At 40.6% G+C, this 24,127-nt stretch overlaps 1 protein-coding gene across 1 annotated transcript in view; it reads left to right on the forward strand.

Annotated features, from left to right (window-relative positions):
- FRMD3 (FERM domain containing 3) overlaps positions 1-24,127 on the forward strand; it is a 309,241-nt gene that overhangs the window by 182,473 nt on the left and 102,641 nt on the right. The window contains exons 3-4 of the mRNA XM_060100743.1: positions 3,093-3,135; positions 22,950-23,028. Of these exons, the coding sequence (XP_059956726.1) occupies positions 3,093-3,135; positions 22,950-23,028 (122 nt within the window). The remainder of the gene's footprint in view (positions 1-3,092; positions 3,136-22,949; positions 23,029-24,127) is intronic.

The raw sequence follows: 24,127 nt of genomic DNA on the forward strand, positions 1-24,127 counted from the left end.
CGTACGCGGGCCTCTCACTGCTGTGGCCTCTCCCATTGTGGAGCACAGGCTCCGGACGCGCAGACTCAGCGGCCATGGCTCACAGGCCCAGCCGCTCCGCCGCATGTGGGATCTTCCCGGACCGGGGCACGAACCCGTGTCCCCTGCATCGGCAGGCGGACTCTCAACCACTGCGCCACCATGGAAGCCCCAGTCAGGTTTTTAAATTTTAGTACATACTAATAAATTGAGCTCTTTGAAGAAATGATTTTCTGTAATCCCTTGAAACATGATTACTGCTGGCTTATTTTTCTTAGGACTCTATACCCTATGACTATGCCATTGGGGAAGAATAGCTGTCTTGGAAATGTATATAGTGAGTGATTATATTGTAGACAAAGGTAATTGAGAGGCAAGGGCAGAATATGAATAGGCTGAGAGAAAGAGGAAGGTTGGAGCCTGATCAGAAACTGCAGGGCGTATTTTGTAGGACAATGAGAAGGCCAGTTCATTTAAAGTAAATAATTTATGTAGGGCACAGATGGCAAATACCTTGCGGCATGCCTTAAATGTTTACTCCCCCTCGGTGGGAGACATACTCAATCCATCATGGCACAGCAGACGTAACCAATCCATCGCCGCACTCATTCTCCCTAAGCCTTCACACAGTCTTGGAGTTTTCCTCACAGCTCTGGGAGATTACCACCAACTAACTAGTGTGGGCACACAAAATGAAACTTACCTGTCATTCCTGGAGGCAGTGAGAAAGTGGGGAAGTAGGTTGAAGTTAGGCAGAGAAGGGCTAAGGAGCTTAAAGAATGCCAAACAAGGAGAATTTGGAAAACTTATTTATATTTCAGACTTTATTAGCAAAATGACTGGTGATCCTCCTTTGTGAAACAGTAGCAATAGTTATTGATCTCAGGCTGCTGTTATTTGTTTTCATACCTTAGTTCTAAATTATCCTATTTATTTATTTCTAGAAAAGTAATTTAATCACTAGAGGCCCCTCTTATTATTCTCTTCCATGTGTCCCATATATTGAAAGACGTGGTCTACCAATTAAACTGTACTTATTAAGTAACAACAACAGCATCAGCAAACAAGCATTCGTTGAGTATTTTTCACGTAACAGGCACTGTTTAAGCAACCTTACGTTTATTAACTTTTTATTAACTTTTAAAATCGTCACAACAACCTTACAAGGTAGGTACTATTACTATTCCCACTTTATAGTTGTGAAATTGAGACAGAAATTAAACATTCTGCACAAGGTTATATAGCTAGTAAGTGGTATAATCAGTATGCCTTTCTCACTGTTCAATTTTAACTGTGTAAAGTCCAAGCATAATTTCTGATTAGAAGGAGATAACCAAAAGTACAATGGTACCAAGGGCCAAGAGGATGCGGGGAATGGGAATTATTGTTTAATAGGTATAGAGTTTAAATATTACAAGATGAAAAGAGTTCTGGAGATGGATGGTGGTGATGGTAGCACACCGTTATGAATGTATTTAATATCACTGAACTATACACTTAAAAATGGTTAGAATGGTGAATTTTATGTTATGTATATTTTACCACAATAAAAAAATCAGGGGAAAAAGGAGATAATCAAGGTTCCCAACATGAGTTGGTATAATTTTGGCCAGAAGCAAAGAAATTTGCTATATTAGTTTGCTTGTGCAACATGTCAAGGGTAAATGCATGGTTTCCTGGCAGATTCTTCATTTAGAAGAGTTAGATTTATTTTAAATAGCTAAAAGACCCCCATTCTTGTTTAAAGACTGCAAAGATCTGAACCCCAAGATTGGAAACTACTGATTGGACACTCAATTCTCCAGCTCCTGGGGAGGTAGGGAGTGTCCAGCAAGGAGAATAATACATTTTAGAGTGAACTGATCTGTTGGGAGGCCACGTGCCTGAGGTTAAGGGCCTGTGCTCTGGAATCCCACTGAGTGCTAGCTTCACCATTTCTTCCCTTTGCCATTTCCTTGGCAAGTTCTTTAACATCCTGAGCCCCAGATTTCTCATCTGTAAATAGGGTGGTAGTGACAGCTCATGGAAACTCTTGGAAAGTCTGGCACTTAGTGAGCACTCAACAATGCTAGCTCCTATTAAACTTTATGGCTGTGCATTTACATCAAACAATAGGGATAATACAGAACCTTGAGGCTTACTGGATGCCACAAATGAGATAGAGTGAGGTGTAAGTGCTCAACTGATGGTAAGTTTCCTCCTCTTCTTTTGTCTCCAGTAATAAGCAGGGAGTGGGTGCCCCATAAGTGAGGGGTCCCTGACATCTGGATGGATACCCATTGGCACCCCTCTTATCATCTTTATAAACTTCTGGTGTATAAAGTGATGCTTCCTGACGTTCCTTAAGCAGCTTCAGGGGCATCATGATTAGTGATATCAGAGGCTGCCCTGATCTCGGCATGTCAAAGTGACCTTTACTCATGGTGTGGAGAGAACTAGGCGCTGGGGCCAGCATTGTGTCTGCTTCAGATACCTGTCAGTAACACGATTCTGAGCTATTCAGGACTTTGGGCTTCTTTGTTTTGTGTTGGAGCTTATTTTGCTTCTTGATGACCTCAGGCCTCTGAAATAAGATATTTAAAATAATTTGTTCCTCCCTACTGTGAAGGAAGAATTGCCTCTGTGTGTGACAGAGCTAATGCTGGCTTGGCCCACTGTTAACCTGAAAGGATGCTGCTGGACTGTGACTCGTAGAGGTCACGGATGTCAAAGTCTTTAGCCATCTGTGGTTTGCCCAGATCAGTGGAGCTCAAAGAATCACCTAGGAGCCACCTAGAGCCACTGGAACATCCAATTTAAGTGCATGTTTTCTCCCTTGTCCTTCTCTCCTAGCAACTGTATGACTCAAATACTACTTAGAAAGTATTAATTCTCTGTAATTTATACCCTTGCCTGTGGTATTATTATTGCCAATTGTTCATGTTGATCTTTAGAGGGTGGAACCCTGAGGAATATCTATGGGGAACTGAGGCTGTACTTTGGAAAAAGAATATCTTTATTAAATTCGTTTTAGTTTTTAAGTATGCATCACATGGTCCAACCGTTTGACCCACAATCTCTCTTTTTCTCCCCAGCACTGGCTTGAACCTAACAAGTCCATCTCCAAGCAAATGAAATGTAAGTGTCAATCTGTGCCTTCACTTTTGCTATGAAATGTCCAAAGATAGACTCTACTTCTTTACGAAGTTTCTCCTGCCAGGGAAGAAATGGATGGAGTTGAAGATCTGGGGGTTGGGGGCTTCTACTGCCCAGGGAGAGCTGTGTAACTTCTCTCTTATTTGTTGGCCTCGGTCCTCCCTGCAGTCACTATTCCTATAGCTGCCTGTGTCTCTCACCCTCCCCACCATCTTACCCTCATATTTCATATTCGAACAGGGGTATTGGTGCCTGGTTCCCTTTGATTGTTGGGGTTGCTAGTAAATGGTTCAGGGTGGGAGATCAGTCTTGGGGGGCCAGTGAGAGAGGCAGGTGTATTTTGAAACTATGATCTTGCTGCTAACTTTACTGAAGATTGTAGTATTCTTTTCCACCCCTCAACCTCCCCAATATATTTTTCTGCGTAATAGTTTTCAAGCTCTGGTGTTTTGAACTGCCTCTTTTTCCCCCTGATGAGCTCTTGGAAGAGTCGGCTAGGAAAACATCTCTCTGGAATATAGAATATCTGGTCATGCACCTGGGACATTGTGAGGAGGGCGTTGACTGATGGTCCTGGGTGGCATGACGTTTTGTCCTAGTCACCCGTGCCAGGCTGTAGTCAACCTGTTTTTATTTATGGTTTAGAGGAGAGCTTCTGAAATGCATCTCAGAAATTCATTGCCTGCCCTGAAATCCATTTATCCCTTCATGTCAACGTTCCCAGGGCTCTGAAATATAGGCAATAAATCAGTTTCTCATCAGAGATCAGGTTAGCGCATATTATGTCACTTGTCATCATTCAAGGGATTCTTTTCTTTTTCAAATATGAAGAAATTATTCGGGGCAAGGTTTTTAAGTGGGAGAAGGAAGAAACTGAACATGGATGGCAAACTAGTAACCAACATACCCATTCCTTAACTCTTTTCTTTTTCCCTCCATCCCTCCCTCCCCCTTTTTCTCTCTTTGTCCTCCCTCATACCTCTCTCTGTCTGTCCCTTCCCTTTCTTCACCCATCTCTCTCCCATCTCTCAAGAGCAAACTGGCCAGTTCAGGGCACACAGCCAGCCAGGTTGTTCAGGCTAACACCCAGGGCTGCTGTGGGCGATGGGTGCTGCAGAGAGAGGGCAGGAAAGATGTGTGAGATGCAAACAGGGGCAGCAGTGCACATGCAAAGTTCAGAGAGGTCAGGCTCTTGGGGTGAAGCTGGAATAGAGTTGGGACAAACATCCCAGAAGAAGTAGCAGAACAGAATTATCAGGAAGCTTTGTATAGAATGATATGCAGGATAGTGAGAATGAACTAACTTGTCTGTGAAAAAAAATAGCTCATGCCTGGCTTTTATCCCTTAACTACAAAGTTTTGATATTTTTGTTAATATATTTTAAAATATTTAGATAATTTTCCAGTACACTTATTTATAGTAAATAGTTCTTTGACTTTTGTTCTTAAATGTCATGAAATATTTTCCTTAGGACACACATTTTTGAAATATAACTTGTCTCTAAAGTAAGATGTATTTCAACACTTAATAGAAGAGAAAATTTTATATTTGTGAAGAATTTTCTGCTTAAGAGCTTTGTGTCTACACATACTAAATCTGAAAAACCAACTCAAGATATATAATGTTTTGGGAAATGTGGTTTCAAAATTTATGTATGACTATTGGCCAGTTTCAATCTAATGACAAATAGAATCTGAATCTGGAAAAAAGAATTGTGTAAAATTCAATTTCTAAGCCAGACAAGGTGACTCACTGATTCTAGGAACCAGCAAGGGTCCTACCTGTCACCTAGTCCTCTGTTGTATTGTTAAGAACATTAGTGATCAAAAAATTATGTAATTTTTCTCAAGATCACAAACCTCGTTTTGTTGTTGTTCTTGATGTCTTTTAGTATCAAGAATTTCTTGTGTTCATGTGCATATGTCCTGGAAATATTCACTATAATGTAAATTAGAGAAAATTTAAGCTAGGGCTTATAGACTGTTAACCCAGAAAAACTGGATCCAACCCTTGGGACTCATCCATGAGTTTATCAACAGGATCTGGTTGCAGAACCAATATCAGGAGCAAAAGAGGATATGTCACTACAGACCCCAAAGAACAACTCTAGGTATGAAATTCGACAGCTTAGATGAAATGGACCAATTCCAAAAAACCCACAAATTACCAAAACTCACCCAATAAGAAATACATAACGTGAGTAGTTTTACAATTATTTAAGATACTAGGTTTAAAATCTTCCAGAAAGGAAATCTTCTGCCTACTTGGTGCCATTGCTGTTGCTGCCAGAACCCCTTTTCTTGCTCTTCAGGCCTTAACTAGGAGCTTCTAAGTCTGTGCTGATGCCCAGGTATCTCTGAGTTCTGTCCAGGGGACACAAAGGGGAAAATGTGGTGAACTCAACACTGGTTCACTGATTCTTTGAATGCTTGTCTTTGTTTCCAATCTGCCTGCTACTGTTTACTTTCCAGAGACCTTAAATGGCTGCTGCACATATTCTGTCCAGGTTTTATAGCTGCATTCAAGGCGAGAGACAGGGTGGGGTGCAATTAGTCCATCCTGCCCGAACTGAAACTTTAAAGTCAACTTTTTTTTTTTTTTTGCGGTACGCGGGCCTCTCACTGCCGTGGCCTCTCCCATTGTGGAGCGCAGGCCCAGCAGCCACGGCTTACGGGCCCAGCCGCTCCACGGCACGTGGGATCCTCCTGGACCGGGGCACGAACCCGCGTCCCCTGCATCGGCAGGTGGACTCTCAACCACTGCACCACCAGGGAAACCCTAAAGTCAACTTTTAATAATTCCTTGTCTACTGGGTAAAAATGCAGATAGGCTACATAATTTACTTGGGAAACATTGAGGGAATGTCTTTCTTATTTCCGTGTTCCATCGCTGTATATCCCTAAGTACAAATGTGGACTGAGCTGGTGATTTGTTTTTCTTTCAAAAGTATTCAGGTAATAGACTGCCTGCAAACAAAGTGTCAAAGGAAATGCATATATTTTTTTAACATCTTTTTTGGAGTATAATTGCTTTACAATGGTGTGTTAGCTTCTGCTTTATAACAAGGTGAATCAGCTATACATATACTTATATCCCCATATCTCCTCCCTCTTTCATCTCCCTTCCACCCTCCCTACCCCACCCCTCTAGGTGGTCACAAAGTACTGAGCTGATCTCCCTGTGCTATGCAGCTGCTTCCCACTAGCTATCTATTTTACATTCGGTAGTGTATATATGTCCATGCCACTCTCTCACTTCATCCCAGCTTACCCGTCCCCCTCCCTGTGTCCTCAAGTCCATTCTCTATGTCTGCGTCTTTATTCCTGTCCTGCCCCTAGGTTCTTCAGAACCTTTTTTTTTTTTTAGATTCCATATATATGTGTTAGCATATGGTATTTGTTTTTCTCTTTCTGACTTACTTCGCTCTGTATGACAGACTCTGGGTCCATCCACCTCACTAGAAATAACTCAATTTCATTTCTTTTTATGGCTGAGTAATATTCCATTGTATATGTGTGCCACATCTTCTTTATCCATTCATCTGTCGATGGGCACTTAGGTTGCTTCCATGTCCTGGCTATTGTAAATAGAGCTGCAATGATGAAGTGCATATTTTGAATGTTTGGTTTTCAGAGTCCTAGCTTTCTGTGCAGGAATGTTGCTATGTAATACATACTGACTCTTCTCACTTCAAACCTATAGCTTTTTTAGCCTTGTCCCCATGAGCGTGGAATGTAGCCCAATGTGTATACATGCAGAGACACACATCAAGAGGACAAAAATTACATGTCCTATAGGATCTATATAACCACACAAATTATACTAGCATGTAAAGGTTTTAAAAAGTTATACACTATGATTCAGAGGTATGGAAATGTAACATTATTTCCCCATGACTGAATTCCACTTTCTGTGAGCCCCTATCTCCTCTCAGGGTGAAAAGTTAATCTTGCCACTTCAGGGTAATTCAGCATCTGCCTGTTTAGTATTTGACCTCTTTCAGCAAATTATTCAGTGAATTCATAATTTAAACATAGTCACTTGAAAGTGCGTACCCTATGTTGGAGTATTTCTTTTCCTCCTTCCCCAAAATGGCATCATGAGGCAGGGGAAGCTTACTTACCATCCACCATGACCACGAGGGTGACATCTCTCTCATGCACAATCCTGAGTCCTGAAGGACTCGTGTGTCTCATGTGATTTGGCCTCTGGTTGCTGGCATCTTTCCCTACTGCGTGCTCTCTGGATGTAATTGGTCCCACTTGGCCTTTGTGCGTTGGCATGTGCTGCTAAGACCTGTGGCTCCTGCCATGGTCTCGACCTTCAAGGCTATAAACTCTGCCCTCTTGTGGTCCCCACTCCATCCATGTCTCTTTCACTGGTTGCATCTCAGCACTTCTGTATTCACCACTGGGACAGGTAGAAACTGCTTAGCCTCTTCCGTGCCATGCTTCAGCCTCAGGGAAACTCGGTACACTATCTAGAGGCTCACCCTCTGCTTGAACACACCGTGCTGCCATTTCTTCAGTGTGCTCCAAAGTTCCAAACAGAACACTTCCCCTAAACTCTGGGGTTTCCTTGTCTTGCCTCCACACCTCACTCTGTTCAGCCAAGCCTAGTGTGCTGAGGGGTGCTGAATTCCTTCTCATAGCTCCAGAAAGCATCTTAGCCTTAGTTATGTCCTCTCTGGATCTCTCCAAGCTCTCCACCTGCCACCCCTTTCCCACAACTAACATGGCTTCTGCCCTTGGATATAAGATTAATGTCCTAATGCAATAGCTTTTTTATACACAAGCTACAGCTGTCTCTCAAATGTAATGAAAAAGAAGTGCTATTATTTACAATAGCACGAACAAGTAAAAACATAAATTTCTTATAAATAAATGTGCAAGATCTATATAAATAAAACTATGAAATTTTACTGTGGAGTTACTGTAGAGTAGATAAACAGCTCAATAAATGGAGACGTCTCATGTTTCTGGTTAATATTAATGAAATCAATTTGTCACAAATTAATATAGACATTCAATAATGTTTCAAATCACAGTTTCAGTGAGGTTCTCTATGGCATTTAACAAGCCAATTCTAAGGCTCATTTGCAAAATAAAATGCTCAAGAGTAGCCAATAAATATGCAAAAAAGAACAATGAACAATGATGGGGTTTTTGTTCTATTAGCAAATCAAGGCCTATGAGCTATAGTAATTACAAAAGGCCTCATGATAGACTCACATAATAATTAAGATAAAGTCAGGAATAGGAAAAGAATCAGTAGAACAGAAGAACAATCCCATTATTTATGGAAATATGGGTTATAAGAAAGATTGCATTTCATATTAGAGGCAGAAAGATTCAAGGTATAATTTTGGGGTTGCCTTTTCACTTGGGAAAAAAAGGCTAAAGCCATACTTCACATCATACTTCACATCATGGGATTAATAACAAATGAATTCAAAAGCCCAATATATTTAACAACTTATAGAAGTTTAGATAAAAGTTTAGGAATATTTATTTTTATTTTTCAGTAGTATGTTTATTTTTTGGCCTTGTTAGAGGATTATACAATAAGCAAGAGATTTGCTATTAATCTGTTAAAATAGAGAAGGATAATTTTTTAAATTGTGATATTTCAAAAGCTGATCTTGGGCTCAATGGAAAAAATGTAGAATGGAAGTTATCATTTTGTCTCAACATGCTTAACTTTATGTTTATTCATTAATGAGCTATATACATTATGATAAAAATGCTAGGTTAAAAATACTAAATAATACTTATAGAATGAAAATTGAATGAGTATAGTCAATTCTGTATTCTTGTTTTTTTATGAGATGATTCAGAGTGTAGTTCAGCCAACATATTCATTCATTCAACAGAAATTTTTTATAACCTTTTGATCTGTTCAGCCATTTCTCCCATCCCCTACCTCTAGCAATCACCAATCAGTTCTCTATCTATTGTGTATGTTTTTGTTTTTGATTTTTTTTAATTCCTCATTTAAGAGAGATCATATGTCTTTCTCTGATTTTTTTCACTTAACATAATGGACCTTGAGGTCCTTCCATGTTGTCACAAGTGACAAGATTTCATTCTTTTTAATGGCCAAATAATATTCCATTGGCAAGAGTTCATTCTTTTTTAATGGCCAAATAATATTCCATTGTGTATATATATATATACACCACACTTTCTTTATCCATGCATCCATTGATGAACACTTAGGTTGTTTCCATATCTTGGCAATTGTGAATAGTGTTTCAGTGAACATGGGGGTGCATATATCTTTTTGAGTTAGTGTTTTTGTTTTCTTTGGATATATACCCAGAAGTGGAATGCTGGATCATATGGTAGTTCTATTTTTAATTTTTTGAGGAATCTCCATACTGTTTTCCATAGTGGCTGCATCAGTTAACATTCTCACCAGAAGTGCATAAGGGTTCGCTTTTCTCCACATCCTTGGCAACACTTTCTTGTCTTTTTGATAATAGTCATTCTAACAAGTGTGAGGTGATATCTCATTTTGGTTTTGATTTGCATTTCCCTGATGATTAGTGATGTTGAGCATCTTTTCACGTGCCTGTTGACCATCTATATGTCTTCACTGGTAAAATGTCTGTTCAGGTCTTCTGCCCATTTTTAAGTGGATTGTTTGGTTTTGTGCTATTGAGTTGTATGAATTCGTTATATATTTTTGGTATTAACCCCCGAGATATATGATTTTCAAATATTTTCTCTTATTAAGTAGGTCGCCTTTTTATTTTGTTGATAGTTTACTTTGCTGTGTAGAATCTTTTTAGTTTGATATAGTCCCATTTGTTTGTTTTTGCTTTTGTTGCTTTTACTTTTGGTGTCAGATTCAAAAAATTATTACCAAGACTTATATCAAAGAGCTTACATCCTATGCTTTCTTTTAGGAGTTTTATGGTTCTGTATTCAAGTCTTTAATCAATTTTGAGTTGATTTTTGTGTGAGGTGTAAAATAGTGGTCCAGTTTCATTGTTTTGCATGTGGCAAGAGAATTCCCAACAACATTTGTTGAAGAGACTAACACCATTTATTGAAGAGACTGTCCTTTCCCCATTGTATATTTTTGGGTCCTTTGTCATAAATTAGTTGACCATATATGGGTGGATTTATTTCTGGGCTGTCTCTTCTGTTCCATTGATCTATGTGTCTGTGTTTATGCCAATACCATATTGTTTTAATTATTATAGCTTTGTAATAGAGTTTTAAATCAGGGAGCATGATGCCTCCAGCTTTGTTCTTCTTTCTCAAGATTTTTTTGGCTCTTTGGGGTCTGTTGTGGCACGATACAAATTTTAGGATTAAACATTTTCTGTGAAAAACACCATTGGAATTTTGATAGGGATTTTATTGAATCTGTAGATTGCTTTGGGTAATATGGGCATTTTAATAATATTAATTTTTCCAATCCATGAGCATGGAATATCTTTACATTTATATGTATCACCTTCAGTTTCTTTCCTTAACGTCATGTAGTTTACAGTATACAAGTCTTTCACCTCCTTGGTTAAATTTATTCCTAGGTATTTTATTCTTTTTGATGCAATTGTAAATGGGATTGTTTTCTTAATATCTATTTCTTTTTTTTTTTAAGGGAACACTATTTATTTATTTATTTATTTTTGGCTGTGTTGGGTCTTCGTTTCTGTGCAAGAGCTTTCTCTAGTTGTGGCAAGTGGGGACCACTCTTCATCGTGGTACATGGGCCTCTCACTGTTGTGGCCTCTCTTATTGTGGAGTGCAAGCTCCAGACGCACAGGCTCAGTATTTGTGGCTCACGGGCCTAGTTGTTCTGCGGCATGTGGGATCCTCCCAGACCAGGGCTTGAACCCGTGTCCCCTGCATTAGCAGGCAGATTCTCAACCACTGCACCACCAGGGAAGCCCTTAATATCTATTTCTGATAGTTTGTTATTAGTGTATAGAAACACAGCAGCTTTTCACTGTTGAGTATGTTAGCTGTGACTTGTCATAAATGGCCTTTATTATGTTGAAGTATGTTCTCTCTATACCCACCTTGTTGAGAGTTTTTATTATAAGTGGATGGTGAATTTTGTCAGATCCTTTTTGTGCAACTATTGAGATGATCATATTATTTTTATATTTTATTTTTTAAATGTGGTGTATCACATCAGAAGTATTTTTTATAATTATGGAGTCAAACAGGGTTTCCTAAGGAAAACATCAAACCCAGAAGTAACAAAGCAAAATGCTAACAAATTTGTACAAAACTTAAATGTTTGTACTAGAATATCTGGTTTGTTCACTGAGCAGAGTAGATTCTCAGTAAATATTTGTTGGATGAATGAGTATAAAAATGAATTATAAACAAATTAAAATACAAGCAAAATAATGGGAAGAATATTTGTCAAATATATAAAAAGTAGTAATATGCAAAATATATAAAGTATGATGCTACAAACCCAAAGATAAACAACTCAATAGAAAAATGTAAAAAAACACATAGCAGGAATAAAAATAAATGGCCAATAAACTCATAAACAGATGCTCAACATCATTAGTAACAAGAAAAATACAAATTAAAACAAGATATTTTTGTTTATTATTCTGAGAAAATTCTAAATATTGATAATATCCAGTTGCTGTGGATGAGGGTAACACTTCTGGTGGGAATGTATAAAACTGGTAAAGCCATTTGGGAGGGAAATTTGGCCATATCTTTCAAGATTAAAAAATGCCTATCTCTTTTGATCCAATGTCACTTCTGTGAATCTATTGAAAGCAAAATTGATTCTGTAACAGGTATATGTGCAAGGATGTCCACTGCAGTATTGCTTATAATACTGAGAATTGGAAGCAATAAAAAGCCTAGAAACTTTGGCAAGGCTAAATAAATTATGTGGAGTACATGTAGTCATTTAAAGGAATGAAACAGACATATATTATTGACATCAAAGTATTTTTTAGATATATAGTAGAGTTTAAAAAGCAAGTAAAATTCCACATATAAAATGATCCATTTATATGAAAATAAAAAGGTTATTTTATATGAATATGTAAGTGCACGGAAGAAGGACTAAAAAGATATATACTGACTGTGGTTACCACTGGGGAAGAGAATGAGGTAGAGAGAAGTGAGGTCCTCATGTTTTATTACATATAGTTATATTTTACTCAGATCTCTTACAGTGAGAATATATTCATGGATCACTTGGTAATAAAAAAGAGAAAATAAGAGGAAGCTTTATGCAAAAGTCAAGAAAGGAATAAAGATAGAGAGGAAGAAAAGGAATCAAAGTGCATTAAGCGTGTACAATAGAAATAGAGACCTAGATGAAAGAAAGCCCATTTAGTCTTCTAAAGAGGCTCTCTTGCTTAATCCTGGCTGGTGCCTGATTAGCCCACCAGAGTAGTTAAGATCTTATTCTTGCTCTATTTATCAGGTACTATGCTGCTGCCAAGTTCTGTGAAGGGACAGGGGTTCTTGGAAATGGCTTCTGCATGCAAATCAAGGTGGGGAAGACCCCCATCCTCTGTGTAACACATGGATTTGATTCAGCCATAAGAGCAATCTTGAGTCAAATTGCTGGCTGATGTCTTTTGTGCTCCCTCCCCTAAGTTACAGTGGTCTTTCATGGAAGCCTGAGACGGCGTGTAATTTGTGTCTCTGGTAATATTTATGAAACTTCATGTTTATGTCGCATTCCTTAGCTTTTCCGTAGTCCTGGGAGCTAACCTAATGAATAGGTCCGTAGCTGCTGAATGATTTTGTCAATAGGGAGCATATATTCCTCTGTAGCATAGGCAGAGAATACCAGGAGCATAGACTTTGCTCTGGTGTCAGGAACAGGAGAACAGCCACAGGTCCATACCCATTCATGAGGACAGTTGATGCCTGACTCCCAATTCTGTTCTTCCAATTATTCCCTGTGCTGAGTATTATTAGTTCCGAAGGCTGCCGTAACAAACTACCATACACTGGCTGGCTTAAAACAATAGAAATTTATTCTCCCACAGTTCTGGAGGCTTAGAAGTCGAAATCAAGATGTCAACAGGGCCATGCTCCCTCTGAAGGCTCTTCTAGCTCTTGCTGGTTGCTGGCCAGCCTTGGCATTCCTTCCTCAGCTTGTAGCTGCATCATCCCAGTGTCTGCCTCCACCTTCACATTGCCTTCTCCCTGTGTTTCTCTGTGTCTGTGTCCAAGTTTCCTTCTCCTTTCTCTTATAAAGGTATCAGTCATTGGATTTAGGGCTCACCCTAATGCAGTATGGCCTCATCTTAATTAATTACATCTTCAAAGACCCTGTTTCCAAATAGTGTCACATTTGGAGATTTCAGGTGGATATGAAATGTGGGGGGACACTACCCAGCTCACTGCACCGAGCACCCCAATTTAGATTTCCCACACCCTTCAGCATTCTTATTTACTTTTTGGGTGACCTTCATGCTTTTGTTTGTTGGCTCCTTTTCCCTCCTTTGTGTATGTGTTCTTCTTTGCTGAACTTGACCATATGCTTCTGACAGTAAAGCTTCATACATTTTACTTCTCCAAACACCCATAGTCTCAGTAACCCCATCTCTAGACCTATTGGGGCAGCCTGTCCCATTGCCCTCATGTGTATATACATGCTCATCTAATCAGTTCCCCAGTATTTAGTTTGGAAGATTTCTTTACTTGGTCCATGGCTTACTACAAGGCTAGGCATGTGATCAGTTCATAATAAATGCTTGTTGACTAGAATCAAAATACTTTTTTTAGGGAGCAGGCAGAAGAATTTAAACTGCTATGCTCTTTAAAACAAAGCAAAACACACACATCTGAACAAAACTCATTGCATAATCAAGTACGTGACACTAAGTTCCCAATCGCTGTGGAATAGTCTTGGCTGGTTTTGCTCTTTCCAGTTTTCTTCTTTACAATGCTTCTGTCCAGCTTTGGGAGCAGGTTTCTTTTATTCTAGTCACAGCTCAGTACGGTTGGCCAACTTTCTCTTTTTCTCCCAGGTTTAACAATTTCATCCAAAATTTCCATTTTTAATCCTTCTTTCAAAGGATTAAAATATAATTTCCTATAATAATTTCCTATAATTAGTGTCCTATAAACTAATTTCCTATAAAAATTATTTCCTGGGCCTCCCTGGTGGCGCAGTGGTTGAGAGTCCGCCTGCCGATGCAGGGGATGCGGGTTCGTGCCCCGATCTGGGAGGATCCCATGTGCCGCGGAGCGGCTGGGCCCGTGAGCCATGGCCGCTGGGCCTGCGCATCCGGAGCCTGTGCTCCGCAGCGGGGGAGGCCACGACAGTGAGAGGCCCGCATACCGCAAAAAAGAAAAAAAAATAAATAAAAAAAAATAAAAAAAAATTATTTCCTATAAATAATTTCAAAATTGTGCTCTTTCTTTATTTTCCATCATGGATAGAAATAATGATAATAAAAGTAATGACAAAAACCCTTAATTTTATAATGTGCAATTCTAAATGATGTGTACATTTAATAAGCCACAGATTTCTAATTTTTAACCTTATCCTTATGATGTGGTTGGTGTTGATATTGATGTCATTTTGATTGGGTACAATGGTGGGCTTTGGGGAGGACCCAGCACTCCTTGTGGGAAGGAGGGAATGTGTCAGGGGTGGTGGAAAAAGCAGAGGAAAAGGAGCATCCTCCAGCAGAAGCCCTTATGTCACCGGGGAGATACTTTCAGGGCTTCCTTCTTCCTTCAGGAGTGCCCATATCGTTTCATAACGGACCACGTGATTCAAAACTACAAGTGTGTTGGCAGCATAAAAGTCTGAATGATAACCATGATGGGCCAGGAGATTCCATGCTTGGTCTGTCAGTACTAGAGGTGGTTCAAATGCGGGTCAACCAGGTTAGGAAAGCTCTATTCATATCTGTTTCCCTTTGTTTGGAAATACTTTATAATGCCTCATTTTTAGATGCAGTTTTGTAGTAAAAAAATCTCAGTACTAAGTTACATAAGTAATTGCATTAGGCTGTTATAATTATTATTATTATTATTACTAGTTGATTTATGCCAACCAGCATAACTCCTGAGGGGCCAGTTAGTTACACAACATCTGTAGCAAGCAGGCATCTGGATCTCTTGCCTTAAGTTATTTCATGTACTTTTGCTAACTTTTTTTTGGCTGAAACTCTCAGGTCACCGCACCCTAGTCCCAGGCAGCAAAGCTCTTCTTTAGAAGCAGGACTGCCAAATATCTCTTCCTATGTACACCTATTTCCTGTGTATTCCATCCCCACTCCTTCCTGAAAAATGACAGTTCCCCTCTCACCCTTTGAACCAAGATATAGGACTTAGGTCAAGTTGAAGGGCTCTGCCTCATCCATGTCGGTTTCTTCTTCAACCTCTAGAGTAGTAATAACTCCTGTGGGTTTAGTGTGAAGGTCTCAGGCAGCCTGCTGAGTGCTCGGCATTATTAACTTGTGCCATTCTCATGGTGGTCTCTGTAACAGGGCCCCTGGGTCAGACCCAACCTGCTGTCTGGTTTTGTATGGCCACAGGCTGGGAATAGTTTCCATATTTTTAAATGGTTGGAAGAAAAAAAGAAAAGATGATATTTTGTGCCATATGAGGAGTACATGAAATTCAGATTTCCGTGTTTTATTGGAACACATCATGCCATTTGTTTACATCTTGTCTGAGGTTGCTTTCACGCTACCACAACTGAGGGGAGTAGTTGAGATAGTGACCTTGAGACCTGCAAAGTGAAAAATATTTACTGTCTTACCCCTTATAGAGAAATTTTTTTTTTTTTTTTTTTTTTTTTTTTTGTGGTACGTGGGCCTCTCACTGTTGTGGTCTCTCCCCCTGCGGAGCACAGGCTCCAGACGCGCAGGCTCAGCAGCCATGGCTCACGGGCCCAGCCGCTCCACGGCATGTGGGATCTTCCCGGACCGGGGCACGAACCCGCCTCCCCTGCATCGGCAGGCGGACTGTCAACCACTGCGCCATCAGGGAAGCCCCTCATAGAGAAATTTTGCAGATCCCTACTTTAGGTGGCTGGTTGCACTATTATCCCCATCTTACAGATGAAGAAATGTAAGCTGAGAGCTTTAAGTTTGTCTGTAGCCATTTGTCCAAATGGTGAACTTGAGATTAAACATGTTGGATATCTAAGTCCCTGTTGGAGCTTCTCTTGAGCAGCATAGGCAGTCGGAGAATTCCAAGAACAAGTATTTGTGAGGGAGCTTCTCAGCACTCCAGTATCCTCTAACAGAGTTCTTAGAGTGTGACTTCATTCTGTGCACGTGTGTGTGTATGTGGGCAGGCCTGTGTGTATGATTAAAGCATAAGAGAGAGCTATAACAGGAGGAGGATGAATTAAATAAATATTTTTTTAAATCCCTGCTTTAGAAATAGAGGAGATGCAGTACCAGTGACATCTTGGAGGCTGCTGCTTGTCATTTCAGTAAAAGAGGGATGGAAGGATTATCCCTGCTGTTGATGATGATAGTAACAGTTGTTGCTGAATGATAATAATCACTTCCAGCTAGAAGAGAGCAGTCGTTAAGAGAGCAGTTCTCTGTGGCTGGCTTATTTGATCATATCCCAAGAGTTATAGTTCGGTAAATGAGTGAGTGAGTAATGCTTTGCCCTTTTGGCGCTGTTGTTTTGCACATGTGCAGAAAGAGTGTGTGCTTCTGAGCTGTTTCATCACGGAGTGCCGCTCATCAGCATCCCTGGGAGCACTGCTGCCCAACGGAGAGGTGGGGTGTGGTCCTCAGCTCTCACTCTAAAAGCCCTGGAAGGAGCTGGGAGGGACAGTGTTCATTTGGTTGGGAATAAAAAGGTGTCAGTTGTTCTGAACAGGCCAGGAACCCCTGACGCCTACTTGGAGTCCTTTGGAATGCAAGCCTCTTATTTGTGGGGTGTTAGGGGTCCTTTCTGCAACCAAACCCTTTGAAATATTTCTCCAGAGTCTGAAGGAGTCTGACAATTAGTCACTTTTTTTTTTTTTTTTTGCCCAAGAGAGTCCCAGAGGAGGGAGTCGTAAGAGAGACATATTCCAGGTGTGGGTATTGCCCTAACATCTGCCTGCCAGAGCCATGGGCTCTATGCCTTAACTACTGTTTGAAGGAGTTTGTGAAAGTTTTTCATAGCTGTCAGCCAGAATGTGTATGAGAAAGATCTTGAGTTTATGTGTATATTCCCAAAGTTATGTTTTTTGTTTTTTCTACTATTCTTTACGGTGATTGGAGGAAGACCACTGCATTTTAAGGAAAGCTGCTAAGGGATGTTTCACTAGCAAAAGCAAACACAAAAAAATGAGATTTGTTTTTACAAACGTTTGAGGATGGTTGTTGGTTAAAAATAGAAAGTCATTTTTTTCATTTTCACCAGGGAGCCTGACTGCTCACCTAATCGTTTCTTATCCCCATCCCCATTTCTGGGCAAGGTTTCAAAGTGGAGATGAGGAAGTCTGTCTCTGCTTTATAAATGGCTATTCCTCTCCCCGTGTTCTCAATGTTAACAAACCACCCAAATGATAATACCCTGAGATCTGCTGATGCAAAAAGGGACCCCTAAGCTGCCCTGTGGTGACACTTGGCCTCCCCAGCCCTCGTCTGGCAGGTAGCAGAGGGCTGTGGGAGAGGAGCCCTGCCGTTTTCAGTGCAAATACATGCTCCTGGCATTTTAAAGTGGAGTTTTGCATTTTTTCCCTTCTCTGCTCCTCAGTGGTGTTCTCATTGTTAGCACTTACATGGCTGAGTAAATGCTTTTCAGCTGTTGACTTAAGTAAAATTCAGTCTTCTACATCTCTTCCCTCCCATTTCCAACCTCCCCTTTCCTTCTCTTCTTCTCGTAGGAGTGTTTACCTAAATGTGAGCTTTTGTTTGTTGGGATATTGTGCCATGTGCACGTACCAAGAGCCCACTGGATCTGTCCGAACACCTCTGGGGAGGTCAACGTGAACCCCGATGCTGTTCCCTCTTCCAAAGCAGGAACAGAGAAGTTAAGTGTCTTGCTCAAGGTCACTGTCTGAAGTCCCTTTTGAAGTTTGGGCACTCATACCCTGGGGGATTTGGGGTTGCCACCACCCCGTGTGCTTCTATCACTGATGCCAAAGCCTTAGTACTACAGGAGAAATGAACTATGGTGTTGCCCACCATGGGGTGACCATGCTGCCCAATCTAGTAAAGCCGCATAGTGGCTCTTCATGATGACACTGTCGGGGAAGGGCCCTGAGCAGAGTGTGGGCTTTATTGCCTGCGTGTTACCTCCATGCCAGGTGTTTCCTGCTCTGCAGATAGCTCCTTCATCAGACATTTCCAACTCTGATTCTGCGCCAAATGTTTGGCACAAGTAAGAGGCATCCTTTGTTTCCTTCCTCTGTCCCTGTAGCTTAAGAATAAAAGACATGGAAGCTTGAATGGCAGAGACACTGAGCTGCTAGGAGAAGGGGTAGGCTCATCTCCAAAAGGGGATTTTGGGGCTTCCCTGGTGGCACAATGGTTGAGAGTCCGCCTGCCGATGCAGGGGACACGGGTTCGTGCCCCGGTCCGGGAGGATCCCACATGCCGCAGAGCGGCTGGGCCCATGAGCCATGGCCGCTGAGCCTGCGCGTCCGGAGCCTGTGATCTGCAACAGGAGAGGACACAACAGTGAGAGGCCCGCGTACCACAAAATTAAAAAAAGGTGAGGGGGGGGCGGATTTCGACCTTAGACTCATACCGGGGAGCACATGCCGGCTATCACCTGGAGCCTGGGAAAGCTCCTTTTCCAGAATTTACACAGCTGGTGTTTTGACCCCAAACCACTGCCAACACCCATGGGGGGTTGTTTAATGATTAAAAATTTTAAATAGTTGTATTTCTCCCCTTGTTTAGTTTTCTAGAAGGTAGTAAAGAGAATTGCACTTACATTTGTGGATTTGGTTGCGTGGAGATGAGAAAAAGGGAATGGGTGGGGGTGGTCTTCCCTTATCCCTTAAATCCTTTATTCTCCTCCATAGCATTTATGACCTTCAATATCCTATATATTTTGCTTATTTATTTTGATTTTATACCTGTTTACCCCACTAGAATGTGTCCTCCCTGAAGACAGAATTGCTTGTACTTATATCTAAACCTGGGCCTGATACCTAATAGGTACTCAGAATTTTTGTTGATTGAATTCATTAATCCTTCCACTAGACGTAGCTATTTGAACCAACTCCAGAGTCCCTGAATTTGTTCCAGATGTTTAAGGGCGGAGGCTGAATTGTAGGACCTGAGATTTTCAAAATATAAATCCTAGAAATTGCTATAGTGATTCAGACGGTAGACCTTCTAGACTAGTATTTTGATGGGATGAATGTTATGGCAACACCTGGCTGTTCGCCTTGACATCTGCCTCAGAGGTTGGGTGGGCATCATCATTCATTCATTCAGCCAGACAGGCAGAGAGTCAATCTTTTATCAATAATTAGCTCTGGGGATAGAAAGCTGAACAAGATATATAGGCCCATTCCCTCATAAATCTTGTCATCTATAACTAGATCAACATTTTGGGGGGAAATTATTTATCTTTTCAGCCTCTTCCAACCCTGTGAAGAAGCATTCCTTAGTGTCAGTGATGCTGGATCAATATGAGACAACAGTAGGGGTATGTATGATGGTGGAAGAAAATGGGTAGAAAATTTCAGACTTGAAAAGTGCTGCCTCCTGATTTTTCTGCTACCTGCTTGCATCCCTTCTCCGATAAGGGGTCTAGTGGAGTACCTTGTATTAGTTTCTTCCATGATCACATCCTAGCAAATGGCAAGATGCTTAGTGACTTTTTTCTGTATGGCTTAGCAATAGCATATATGAAAAGAATTCCAGCTGTTGGTCTTTTGTAGATTCACAGGGAGTCAACATTGAGATGAGGCCGTTGAGGGTGAGCAACAATTATGTCCAAAGCGAGGCCAGTGATGGTCCCCTCACTTGAGCAGCTCTGGCAACCCCTGGAGCCCTGTGCTTGAGGAAACACAGAGGAGGGAAGAATACACCCAAGATGAGGGCACTCAAAACTGTTTCATATGAGGAACAGTTAAAAGAACTGGGGATGTTTATTTTAGAGAAGACTCAGAAGAACCATAAGTTCTGTCTTCAAATGGTGGAAGGGCTCTCCATGTGGGAGAAGCATTAGATCATTCTGGAGCCTCAGGTCTTGGAACAAGGATGGCTGGGTGATAGGGCTTCCTACAGTCAGGGTATTGAAAGGTGGCCGCCTGGGGAGCCACCTCTGAGCCTCACTGCTTGATCCCTTAGGAGGAATGCAAGTCCTAATTTGTATCCTATCCGATGAGCCCAGATTCCTATTGAAGCCAACCTAGGGCATGGCAAGCAGATATGCTGACCAGGTAGAAGAGAAAATGACAGCTCTCATTTGGGTCTGTCTTCTGTGATCCTCCTTTCCTCTGTTTGCCTTCGGTCAGCTGATTTTATTCCCCAAAATTCAAATATTCGGAGTCTCTATTAAAATATATATATTTAATAATATATGAAATAGTTAATGATACATGGAATAAAAATACATGCATTTAATGATATATATATAATATACATTATTATTATATATAATATATATATTATATACATGATAGAGTTGCTTGTATTGTAATGTGGGAACAACCTGAATGATGATTAATAAAGAATAGTTGAGTAAATTCTAATGTATTATATGAACCATTATGCAGTTATTATGGACAATGAGTTAGATCTGTATCTACTGCCCTAGATGGATGGGCAGGCTAGAGAGTTAAATGAGAAAAGCAAGAAAAACATATTCAATACATAGTATGAACTTGTTTTGTGAGAATAAATTATATTTTAAATATTACATATATAATCATGTTGGCATATAGTTTGTGTGAGGATGGCAAAAGTGGGGAAGCATAGAGATGAAGTGGTTGTTAACAGTGGTTGGAGAGTTTTGGGTGGGGTGGGGACCTGAGGGACAGAAGGGGCAGGAATAGAGACAAAGTGAAGGAAAGTGAGAGGGGGCAGCTCATCCATCTGTCTGTCTATCAGTATCTATCTATCTACCTATCTATCATCTATCTATCATCTGTCTGTCTAGCTTCATTGGTTGTGCTTAAACATGCCTTAATTTTGAGGACTTTAATAAAAGAAAGGAGAAAGAAAGAAAGGAGAAAAAGTCTTTCTCTTTTATGCTATTTTCTTTTTTTTTACTCTGTTGCTCTTATAAAAACTGTCTCAACGTTTCTATTAAGGACACTCCAGAGGTTTTCTAATAAAAAAAACCGATTAGTTTTCATTCTTTTGAGATGATGATTTAAACAGTTGAAAGAAATCTGGGGAACGTATAAAGATAAAATATTTTGAATCAAAATTGAGTTTCAGGATATCGTGAAAGATGAATGACTTAAGAATCATTTGTATTTTTCTTCATTGTTTCTTTGCTGTATAAGAGGTATCCATTTTCTCCTAGTGCTCCAGAAAAATGTTCCCTTTCTTAAATCTAGGGAACACAGGGTCAGGTTAGGAGCACCCAACTCAGTTAAGAAATTTGCTAGTTTCTGGTGGGGAAGTGGAGCATTAAGTGGAGGGTTCTGACATCTGTGTGTGTGTGTGTGTGTGTGTGTGTGTGTGTGTGTGTGTGTATTTTTGATCAGTTTTTCTCTGGTGAAGTATTCAGTAAGATGCTGCTATGTTTTTCTGGGATTTGTATACTTTCTTTCAAACTATTTTAAATAATTGTTTTCCATATTAAATTATCCTCATTATACATTCATTTTTGATGCCGATAGTTCTTTCTACATAAAGGATTTGTCTACATACAGAATAGTCCCAGATGTTGTAGAATTGGCTGGTGATTTAACCCCTGCTGATTATGAAAGAAGATTTGAGACAGAATAGGGTGCTGTTTCATATTCACATTTGGATGTAGTCTCAGAGCTGATCCCAAGCAGCCATACTGATACAGAGACAAATAATGAGCGGGTATGTCAGATCCATAGAAATAATCATACTAACCATCGTATTTCTTTGATTTTAAGATGCTCATTTTATTTACTAACTGAAATCTGAATGCATCTTACTGCACTTGTGTGCATTTATTAGATTAATATTGCAAGTCAACAGTGGTCTTATAATTAAAAGAAATCCTATAGAATCCCCTTGGCTGGCTATTGAGTTCTGGAAGTTTTAATGCAATTAGAACATTCCGGAATCAATGAACCTCAGCCAGAATTTCAGCCTGCATAGTGCTATCCTGATTTAGACAAAGCAGGAAGTTATAAAAGTGTTTCTTTTCATGCAAGCAACTGCCTCATTGATAGATAACACTAAAATAATCCTAAAATTATATGAAGTAGGATCTGTGCATGGCGACTCCATTTTTAAAATCTTGATTTTAGGGCAACGGCACCATCACTTTGGGAAATCTAGTCATGTGCAGTGACATTTTTCCACCTCACAGGCTAAAAAAATATTTCACTAGGCCAAAAACCTGAGTGGTACTTATGAACAATTTATCTGTCAGAAGAGAGTGGGAAGAATGGAAGAGAAAATGTTATTTGAATCTGTGACCTGGAGAGAAGGAAAGAGCCATGACATGGAAAGCTGTGCTGACTGACTAGATTGCCTGTATCCTGAGTTTGCTTTAGGTGTCTTGTCAAGCATTTCCATTGAGTTTTGTGGTCACTGTTGCTTCCTTTTCTTGGGCATAATATCTGTTCTTTCAGAAAATCCCCCTGCCCCTCCCCCCAGGCTAGGCTGGAAGGCTTCATGGCTGACTCTCCTGTGTGTGTTTGAGTCCATGGTCTTTTGCTGCTTTTCTCATGCTTTTTCTTTATGACGTTTCAGCTCATCCACCATACACCATGTGCTTTAGAGTGAAATTCTACCCACACGAACCCTTGAAGATTAAAGAAGAGCTCACCAGGTATTTTTTTTGTTTGTTTATTTGTATGTTTAACGTGCCCCTTGAACCAGCCAGGGCCTCTGAGTTTTACTCTTGTCTAGAGCGGAGTGTCTCCACCAAGCAGGCGCTCAGCTCAGCATTTGGCTTGGAATGTTTCTCTTACACTTAATTGTCTTGGGACTTTTCAAACCGTTGTCATTGGGACTGTAATTAACTGCACAAAAAAGCAGTGGGTTTAAGGAGGAGGTGCTCTCTGAAAACACCTGACAGTGGGATGCTAAAAATAAATAGAAGATGACTGCATTTAGGATATGGGCAAATTCATAGCTAGTGCAGCCCCTGGGACCTGTCTTTTGGATCTAAGCTTTTCTGAAGGGAAAAGATCCCTTGACAGAATGATGAACTTTTTTGTCATCCCACATTCCGCTTGCTAAATGACCGACCGCGGAGCCCGCTTCCCTCTCCTTGTAGACTCTTCTCAGCCCAACTCTCTGCATTTTTCTGGTTCTTGGGCCAGGGCCACGTGCAAATAGTCCACCTTCTGGGGGTTTGGCTTCCGTGAACAGCCTTGGCCAATGCCACTGAGCAGGGTCCCGAGAGGGCCAACTCGGTGGATGGAGAAGAGCCCATGTGTGCTTAGCTCTTAATGAGCCTCTGATCTGGTGACCGAAAAATGTCATTGTGTCTGGTCATCTCTCAGAATAATCTGCGTGGGTCCGAATGCAGCAGAGAAGCAAAGGCAGTTGACTCTGATCATCACATGCAGAGTCACGTGCTGGGTTCTAGGGTATTGTGCTCTCTCATTATCCACGAGGGTCTGGTAAAGCTCCACCATAGTGACACAAGGTGATGTTGGAAGGGAGCCATTCTCTGTTAGTAATTTGTGCACAGCCGTTGGTGGAGGTTTGTGCTTGGGGATGGGGCAGGGTATTCGTGGGAAAGGAGGTGATGGACATTGTAAGTAGTGGTTGGTGTTTTGCAATCTGGCCTGCTTTTTTTTTTTTTTTTAATTAAGGTAAAATTCACCTAACATAAATTTTTTTCACCATTTCAAAGTGCACAATTCTGTAGCATTAAGTACATTCACAATGTAAGGCAACCATCACCATTATCTAGTTCC

Source organism: Mesoplodon densirostris, chromosome 6 (assembly GCF_025265405.1).
Source record: "Mesoplodon densirostris isolate mMesDen1 chromosome 6, mMesDen1 primary haplotype, whole genome shotgun sequence".
Classification (NCBI taxonomy): domain Eukaryota; kingdom Metazoa; phylum Chordata; class Mammalia; order Artiodactyla; family Ziphiidae; genus Mesoplodon; species Mesoplodon densirostris.